Source organism: Eumetopias jubatus, unplaced genomic scaffold, assembly GCF_037043125.1.
Source record: "Eumetopias jubatus isolate StellerSeaLion01/CBP00866 unplaced genomic scaffold, mEumJub1_p1.0 scaffold_1, whole genome shotgun sequence".
In the NCBI taxonomy this organism is placed as follows: Eukaryota; Metazoa; Chordata; class Mammalia; order Carnivora; family Otariidae; genus Eumetopias; species Eumetopias jubatus.
The window spans coordinates 59,172,721-59,182,707 of NW_028274807.1; the positions used below are offsets into that span (position 1 = coordinate 59,172,721).

At 37.5% G+C, this 9,987-nt stretch overlaps 1 protein-coding gene across 3 annotated transcripts in view; it reads left to right on the top strand.

Moving 5' to 3' along the window:
• Positions 1-9,987, top strand: part of GRAMD1C (GRAM domain containing 1C) — an 85,927-nt gene that overhangs the window by 73,066 nt on the left and 2,874 nt on the right. For all 3 annotated transcript variants that reach the window (XM_088027318.1, XM_028110627.2, XM_028110628.2), the window contains 5 exons: positions 683-786; positions 2,290-2,466; positions 3,575-3,632; positions 5,645-5,755; positions 5,970-6,075. In XM_088027318.1, coding sequence (XP_087883444.1) covers positions 683-786; positions 2,290-2,466; positions 3,575-3,632; positions 5,645-5,755; positions 5,970-6,075 — 556 coding nt within the window. The remainder of the gene's footprint in view (positions 1-682; positions 787-2,289; positions 2,467-3,574; positions 3,633-5,644; positions 5,756-5,969; positions 6,076-9,987) is intronic.

The window sequence follows — 9,987 nt, forward strand, 5'->3', positions numbered from 1 at the left end:
CTTTATTCCTTGCTCAATTTACACATCCACCAACGATCAGCAGAGGGATGGGGTTCCTCACTCAAGGCCCATTGCTGATGGGTGCTTTGACATCCTGGAGCAACACAATCCAGAATGTCTCGTTTCAGTTGCTACAGGAAGAAGAGAGAGTTATAGAACTGTGTTCACAGTCCAGTGGCCAAAACTAGTCACAGGAGTTTATTTAATGTCAAGGCGGCTGTGAGTTCTTGAGGAGCACATGGTGAGCACATTGCTGCAATGCGAAATAAGAAATGGTGGTGCATCAAAGATAGTGATGGGCCACCACGTGCTTTGCCTGGTCTTAGCGAATGTAGTTACTTTCAACCTAATTTTTGACCACTAGAGATTTTATTATAAAAGGCATTTAGAAAATTTAGAATTTATTTTGAGCCTTTATTGCTATTTAAAGTAAAGAAAATTCAGGCCTAGAGAAAGAAAAGAATACAATCCCAAGTACTTAGAAGGAAAATTTCATGAAGTTATTAGCAGCATACAGCAATTTTTTAAGAAATCATCATCAGGGAACAAATTTTCTTTTATAATCTAATGACTGAGTCTTTTTGGCTTTCCACTGAATATAATCTTACACTTAATTGCAATGTTAATAGAACTAAATTCTTTCCTTTAAATAAATATTCTTCTTTCCTCCTTATTTTATTAGAGTTTCTACAGATTTGAAATACAGAAAACAACCATGGGCCATTATCAAATCTCTAATTGAAAAGAATTCCTGGAGTTCCTTGGAGGACTATTTCAAACAGCTTGGTTTGTAAATTTCTTGATTTTTGTAAAGATAGTATTTTTTAACAAAACAGATTGATTCTTCATTTGGAATCATAGCTGGAACTAGTAGATGATATTGGATTGACTCCCACTGAATGGTTCTAACTCTACCCCACTGGAAATTTGAAAACTTTTAATTTTTTTCAAAGATTTTATTTATTTATTTGACAGAGAGAGAGAGACAGCGAGAGAGGGAACACAAGCAGGGGGAGTGGGAGAGGAAGAAGCAGGCTTTCCGCTGAGCAGGGAGCCCGATGCGGGGCTCGATCCCAGGACCCTGGGATCATGACCTGAGCCGAAGGCAGATGCTTAACAACTGAGCCACCCAGGCACCCCAGAAAACTTAATTTTCATTGGTCTAACAAACACTTATGTTTATTATATGCCAGTTGTGTCCTGTGTGCTTTATAATTAGCTCCTAACAACCCTGTGGGGTAGGTATTATTTTTTTTTCCATTTTACTAAAGAATAAATATTGAAAGAGAGAGAGAAGTTAAGTGACTTGTCCAAGATCACACAGTTAGGAGCTATCACAGCCTCTTCAAGGAGCCAAGGAATCTAACTGCAGTGAGAGACTGCTTCACTTGATCACAAATACACACTTCTGCTCTGTGGTGCACGCCCCTTCTCCTGCAATCCTTATAAATGCAGCTTCCCTGGGTTTATGCAGGCCCACTTAGCAATGGTAGCTATCATGTACCTGTATGGATTTGGTGACAGTGGGTACTAGACTGTGGAAGTGATATACTTGTTCTGTTTGAATATTCCTTAAAATAAAAGATGAGAAAAAATATATATATACATGAATATAATTCTGCTTAAAAGCTCAGGGTTAAATTAGGTCTTCATCATCTAATTTGTTGACTATTTTCCTTGCTCTTCTCTCTTGGCTATTCATTATTAAACTCCTAATCAGGAGGAAAGAAAATGAAATTCAAAAATTAGTTTGGCCACTGGATAATGAGCTTCTAATAAAAAATCTGGTGAAGGAAAGGTCGAAACAAATGACAAAAATGAGGTTTTTAGGTTGTTTGCAGATTTTCCTTGCCAATACTTACTTTTTTGCAAACCCTCATTGAAAAGTAGAACTATTATATGCTGCTACTTCCTTTGATATTGACAGTCAACTACCACAATCTATCTTGGAAATCTTTCTAATGATCCAATGTAAGTGGCTAGCCTGTTGTTTTCATAACTGAAATCTTTATGTTAATATTTAATATAGCACATGGTGAATTTGCTCTGATGATCCCATCATTTATTAATACAGATAATTCTTCCTAGAATAGTGAAGCCTCATTATAGGATCACTTTGCCGTCCAAAACTTTTTATTAAGAGTAAGTTTTGAATCTAGGCCATAAGAACCTAGAAAGTTACCAAGGCTTGAAAAAAAAAAGCAACCTAAAAACAAAACAACCCCTCCTGTCCCTATATCTTATAATTGAAGTTTCTCCACTATCTAAAGATTTTTCTTTCCTTCTTAGAATCAGACTTGTTAATGGAAGAATCTATGTTAAATCAGTCCATTGAAGACACAGGAAAACTTAGCGGCTTGCGAAGGAGAAGGCGAACATTCAACCGAACAGCAGAAACAGTTCCTAAACTTTCCTCTCAGCGTTCTTCTGGAGATGGGGGCTTAGATGCCAAAGGGGATATTTCAGGTAGCTTTTATCTGGTAAACGGAGATGGAAGATTTTAGTTTACTTACATGAAGCAGAATATGTGTCCTGTTTATGGACACGTCAGTTAGGAGGTCTCCCTTTTTCCTCTCCTTTTCTGATAATGTTTATCAAACTCTGAGTTCCTTAAAAATAACTAATGTATAAGTGTAAAGAAGCAATCACAAAATGGCAGGCATATGGCCAGTTGATGTATTTTATTGGGCCAATGTAATATTTTAAAAATTGGACATTTTTATATAAAAACTCCAATCTGACAGCTTTGGACTCAAATCCCTTCACAGCAACAATCAGTCAGAGCTTAGTAGTAGCTACTCCAATAGACAGAGCATGTGCTCCCCAAGTCACCAGTCCCTACCACTGTCCCCGGCTGCTGGATGCTTCACTCATGAATTTCTGACCTCGCATTTACAGACATTTGGTTTCTACCCTTGAAAGTACTAAACTGATTATATGCTTTTAGTCCTTATGTACTCTCAGGTCCAGCCCAACAACTTGCAAAGAAGAATTTGACTTTTACTATCCACACTCTCAATTTTGAAGACACCTTGCCTCTACTGTTACTCTCTCCCTCTCAGAACTATAAAACTATCTTCCTTCTCATCCCTCTACATTATCAAATCCTCTTCTAAGGCTTATATCTTAGTGTGAATGTTTATCTGTGATGTAAGCTTAATAATGCTTTAGTTTTGGAATTTAACATTTGGGCAGCAGAGAACAGGTGAGGATGATTAAAAAAATTTTTTTAAGGAGAGAATCACTGTACATAAACCCAGCTCAAATATTATTTGCAGAGATGGAACTTAGCTAGAGGTCATACATGATGCATTGAATTGCTTATTTTAGAGTAGATTAAATTGCAATGTAGGCTGAATTTGCAGGACTGGTATAGGTTTTCTTTTTGTAGATTTGTTTCAAATTAGTCCAGATATTAGAAATCAATAAAGGGTGCTGGGAATTTACCCTACATCAAGTTGTCTTTACAAATCATGTAAAAATTTTCTTCTCCAGTTCAAGTGGAATTAAATTTTAACCAGTCTTTGTTAATCACAGTCCTGTTCTAATATATTTGTGTGTGTGTGATCTGCAGGAAAGAAAAAGGAAATGGAAAGCTATAACATTGCCCTTATTGTGGTGATGAGTATTTTGTAAGTATTTGTTTTGAATGCTTATTTTGCTTGTGTCTTCACTTATGTTTTAATAATTTCCAAAAGGATTTGGATGCATTTGTATGTTGTGTAGAAATTGCCACTATTTGACTAATTTTGGTCTACAAAAACATTAATTTTATATGCTTCAGTGTGATAGTTTTTGGTTTTCAGGAGAATTATTAAATTTGAGGGAATGCCAAGTACACATTCAATAAATGTTTTTTAATTAATTAAGTAGGCTTCGCACATGGAGCCCAACGCAAGATTTGAACTCATGATGCTGAGATCAAGACCTGAGCTGAGATCAAGCATCAGACGCTTAACTGACTGAGCCACCTGGGTGCCCCTAAATGTTTTATTTGTTAAATTAATCTGACTTATTTCTACCATCATAAGTTTTTATTGGAAGTTCCCTAAACTTAAAGAGAATATTTATCTAGGGGCGCCTGGGTGGCTCAGTCGTTGGGCGTCTGCTTTCGGCTCAGGTCATGATCCCAGGGTCCTGAGATCAGGCCCGTGTCGGGCTCCCTGCTCGGTGGAAAGGCTGCTTCTCCCTCTCCCACTCCCCCTGCTTGTGTTCCCTCTCTCGCTGTGTCTCTCGGTGTCAAATAAATAAATAAAAAATCTTAAAAAAAAAAAGAGAATATTTATCGTTGTAGGCTGATGAAATTCCCAATAGTGTTATTTTGCTCTATTTGATTAGACCAGTGATCTTTACCCTTTAGGATCACTTTCTAAAATGCAGATTTCTAGGCCCCAGACCCAGAGATTGAGTCAGATCATCCAGATCCCTTAAGCAGGGATCGAGAACCTCAGAATCTACTCAGGTAGACATATTTAGATGACTATTATCTACATGGCTGTATTTGAGTATTGAGGTAGTCATTTGGATTTAATTGAATTGGTTCTGACTGGGTGATACACTCTTGGTGAATATTTTTTGGAATGAAGTTCTCAGATCAGCTACTTTTTCTAATTATAGATTTCAGAATGTAGAAAATGTTTGATATACCTTTGAGTTTTACAAAAGATTTTCATATTCTGCTTAAGTTGGTTTGCTATGACAATTTTGAATATTAAATATTATCAGTGATTTTTTATAGTACTATGTACTATGTACTTTTATAGTACTATAGTACTATGCAGAAAATTTATAGTCAGTGGTTGAAATGTTGATCTACATGCCATTTCAGTGCCACAATTATATCATAGATTTGATTTTCTTGCTCCTACTTTAGTTTTCATTAAAAAAAAAATCCTCTTCTGGGCAGGTAAAGATGAATACTGCATATTTTTAAGGGCAAGCCAATATTTTAACAGAAAAAATAAGAGAGATACGATGCCACCTATATATTTGCATATATGTGTAATAAGAAATATATCCATTCAATTGAAAGGCTGCTATGAGAACCAATAGAGTAAGTCCATTTAGCATGTAACATTTTATATATGATGCCGTTCATGTATATTTGGGATTTTATATTTCCTTTGTCTAAGTTGAACTAGAAGAAATTTTTCTGAATAGTAATTTAAAAAATTTGTTTTGGCTTTCCACGGGAGTAAGATGCCTGTTCATCTCTGTAAGATCAAGTCCATATTGATCTTCATTTCCTTTTTGAAGTGCAGCATTATGGGGTGTACAATTGCTTAAGCTGAAGGCACCCAAAAATAGATCTTGAAAGCTTACCTGGTAGATTTCTAAGCTGGTGGTCACACATCAGCACTGGCTGGGATTCCTCCCAGAGAGTAGAGATATCAGGGATAATCCCAATTGGCTTTCTTTGAGGACATTACTGTCACTCTAGTTACCTTTCAACTTTTTCCTGTCTATTTAATACCAAAATGTAGTTATTTCATACAATAAAATAGGAGTAACTGATTTAAATAATAACAATTGGAAACTAGTCTAGACAACATACGTTTTTAGAGTTTTTACGTGTATGTTCTACATGAGCTGTGCCTTGGGCCTGGATAAGAGTGGATTAACAGGTATGATTTGCTCTACCTAGTTTGCTGTTGCTAGTTCTGTTGAATGTGACGCTGTTTCTGAAGCTGTCAAAGATAGAATATGCTGCTCAGTCCTTTTACCGTCTCCACCTCCAAGAAGAGAAATCTTTACAGTAAGTCTTTCCCCCTAACCTGTTATTATTTCAATAATTCTTTAGTTGTAGAAAACTTATTCTAGTTTAGAGATTTGGATCTGCTAACTGTTCTGTAGTCATAAACTTTTTTTGTTTAATTTTTTGTTTTGTTTGCAAATTTATAGGACATGAATGATTTTTAGAAATGAAAGATTAGAAGCTATTCCCCTGATTTTTAAGATTTTTTTTTCAGTTTAGCCTCTGATATGGTGTCAAGAGTGGAAAATATTCAAAAGAAAAAGGATCAGGCCCAGAGTCTAAAAGGAGTGCTCCGAGACTCCATCATGATGCTTGAACAGGTAGGCAACTCTGTATCATAGGACTCAGTACTTAGCAGTATGAACCAGTTGCTCTTCTGGTTGTGTGAGAATATTCACGATACCATTATTTGAAGAAACTCCCCTCCTAGAGGCGACTACCCTTGCCAGTTTCTGTATTATGCATTTTATGTGTACAGTCACTTGTATTTTTTTTCAGAATGGAAGCATACACTGTTGCATGCCTTCATTTTATAAGTAGTAATATATTTTGAAGATGTTTCCTTATCAGCATGTACATTTGACTCTCGAATAATGGTAGGGTTAGGGCTGCTGACCCCTGCGCTGTCGAAAATTGTGTATAACTTTTGACTCCCCAGGAACTTAACTACAAATAGCCGACTGTTGAGCAGAAGCCTTACTAACACAGTCAAGTAACACATATTTTGTATGTTATATGTATTATATACTATATTTTTACAAAGTTAAGCTAGAGAGGAGAAAATGTTAAGAAAATCATAAAGAAGAGAAAACACATTTACAGTGCTGTCCTGCAAAAAATCTGTGTACAAGGGGTCCCATGCCGTTCAAACCCATGTTGTTCAAAGGTCAACTGTATACATCTACCTCATTCTTTTTATTGATACTCCTATCAATAAATTTATGCTTAATATTAACTTTTTATAGAAATGGTAGATACTGTATACACTGTTGATTATTTTATCTATTAACCAATATCTTGGAGATGCTTCCATATTAGTATATAAAGGACTTCCTCTTCTTTTAACGACTGCATAGAATTCAGCTGTATAAATGTGGTATAATTATTTTACCAGTTTTCCATTGAAGAATGAACATTTAGGTTATTTTGATGTTTTGCTATAAACATTTATCTCTTGAACACAGTATCATCAATATGTGCTGCTCAGTTCCATGAACCAAAACTTAGAATTCTCTTTGAAAAATAGAGATTACTATTTCCATTATGATATAGTGTATGCATACTTTTCGAGATTGAAAACTAGAGAGTGGTAGAAGAGAAGAAAACCTATAGTTCTAGCATTCAGGCAGTCACTGTTAATACTTTGTTTCCTCCCATCCTTTTCTGCTATGCATTGGTTTGTTTTTTAGAAGATCCATTTATTGAACATTTCTCAGGATATCATGTGGGGCATTAAACTACCTACCTTCAACTAGGCGTTTTTCAGATGCACAGTATCTACAGCTCCTGGTGACATTTTCCACCCCCCTACCCCCCTCAGCAAGAGTGGTTCATATTTGCACTTTTCCTCCTCAGCCTCCTATTTCCCCAACTCTCGACTGATAACCCTGCCTCAAGGAGAAAAGAGTTTTCCTCGCCTTTTATAACCAAATCTACAGATCTCCACTTGCTGCACCCCGTCCTCTTGTTCATGTCCATTGCTCTGTCAGAGCATTGCTCTGCCTGTCAGGAGAGTCCCAGCAGGTGTTAGTGGGAGATTCCATCCATCAGAGCATTGCTCTGCCTGTCAGGAGAGTCCCAGCAGGTGTTAGTGGGAGATTCCATCCGTCAGAGCATTGCTCTGCCTGTCAGGAGAGTCCCAGCAGGTGTTAGTGGGAGATTCCATCCGTCACCCTCCGGCATCTGCTTTCAGTCTCCTGCAGTCAGCTGGGTCTTTCCCGTCTGCACAGAGCCCTGCTCCGGTCTCTCCTACATTAAAGCACCCACACCATCCACATCCTTCTCTGTCTGCCCATCTCTCTCGCTTCCTTTCATGGTCTGGCTCTTTCAGAGTTGTCTGCTGTGGCTGTCACTACTTTGTCCTTCATAACCCATTCACTTTTTAAAGGTTTTATTTTCACCAAAGTGACTCCTTCACATGGTTAACTTTTCTACAAGGTTTGTTCAGAAAAACAGCAATCCCACTATATACTTTACCAAACACAACAATCTTTAACTCTTTTAGTTTCTTTTTGTGTTTACCTCATATTTATAAACAACAAGCATGTATTAATACTTCTTGATTTTTCAGTTTTAGACATGATCTTTCGACCTCCTATTATGGAAGACAAAGCTTTTCTTTCTTCTTGTCCTCTTTTCTGATTCCCCTGTCCTCCCAAGGAAGTTATAATTTTGGTTAGCTCAGTATCCAGTGTTTGCTTTGTTTTGACTAAGTTTGCTATTCTGAGCTGAGCCATGGAATAAACCATGACTACTTTTTCTTTTCTGTGCTTTTTCTTATCCCTGAAATTGTCTTATGACAGTTGATTAGTTTATTGTATTATTTATAAGTATCTCATCTCCTAAAGCTCTGTCTGTTGTAGATGTCTCCTCACCTAACCTTCATTCACCTCAGGTCTTCTATGAGTGGAGCCTTCTGACTGGCTCCAGTCAGGCCCAGGGGCCCTCTCCGCAGGTGCACAGCTCTGGTCCCGGGAATTCCTGTTGAATACCTCCTCTGTTTCCTATATCCAGAATGGTTTACTCCTTTCTTTTAATGAAGCATATCCTTTAGTAGCTTCCTAAGAAAGAGAACATGGACGTAATATTTTAAGACTTCACTAGTGTGAAAAGTTTTTATTCTATCCTTCCCCTTGATTAATAGTTTGGCTGGGGATAGAATTCTAGCTTGGAAACAATATTCCTTCAGAGCATTTCTCCATTGTTTTTCAGCTTCCAGTGTTGCTATTAAGAAACCTGAGACTGTTACCATCCCTCATTCTTCAGTCTGGAAACTCATGCCCTTTAGTTCTGGGAAATACTGAGTTACACAGTTGATGATCTCCTCCCCTCCACTCTCTCTCTTCTGACTTTCTACAGCTCCTGTAATTCAGATGTCTGCCTTCTTTTGGACAGGCTGTCTGATCTTATTTTTTCTTTCCAGCTTCCATGTTTTTGCCTTTTTGTTCTGCTTCCTCAGAGTTCCTCAACTTAATCTTCACATTCTTATGTCTTTCAATTTTTGCTAACAAGTTTTTAATTTCAAAGACCTACCACTTGTTTGACTTTTCTTTTTTTTTAATGGCACTGTGATCTTTTAAAATGACTATAGTATCTTCATCTCTCTGATCGTATTACTGATGGTTAAAAATGTTTCCCCTTCTTGCCTACTCACTTTCCATCAAGATCCTTTCTCCCTGTTTTGATTTCTATCCTTAGAGTAAGGGGATTTCATTAGATGTCTGTAGTCCTTGGTTGTCTGCTTGTGTGGATCAGAAGCTCTTAAGCTCTTAATGTGGGTTGGGCCGGTGTACCCTGAACTTCTCTGTAGATCTGGCAGAGCTATTGGTTGAGAAATCCCGGTATCACTATCTTTAGGTCTTTCCTCTTAGATTGGTCAGTTCCCATAGAGGAGCATCTGAAGGATTAAGGGCTGGCTGCCAGCATTTTAGAAGCAGAGTGAAAGTAGAGGGATGGAAGAGGGCAGGGCATAGGGGGATGGCCTCAACACTTTTTTGTATAATCATTTTTAGTCCCTTTCTCTTTATTCCGACTTCCAGAGATTCCTGTCAATTCCTGAGGCTTTTGAGGATTCTTCAGGGTAAATGTGGTTGGTTCTCAGCTTTCTCCACAGTTGGTTTAGGATTCCACTTTTTTTGGTCTGCGAAGTCATCCGCTTTCTAGTTTCTGATGTTGTGTTGCTGCTTTTGCTGTTTCTGTGCTCCCTGTCCTCCTGGATTTATGCCTTAAAAGATCCCTTTATTGTGCTTTTAGTGGGGTTTCAGGAGGGAGCAAAATTAGATGCCTATATTTAAGCCACTAATTTGCTCTTCACCTCACTCCTGCCTTGTTTTCTTCCCTCATATCTTCCAATGATATTGCTCAAGCTAAGGTCCCCAGTGACCTCTGGCTTTTAAAATTAATATACCTTTTTTTAGTTTACATCTTACAGTGTGAGCATTTGACAAGAGCTGACCACTCCTTTCTTGAAGCGTATCTAATCTTTCCTTCTTTAAAACCATAAAAAAACCCAG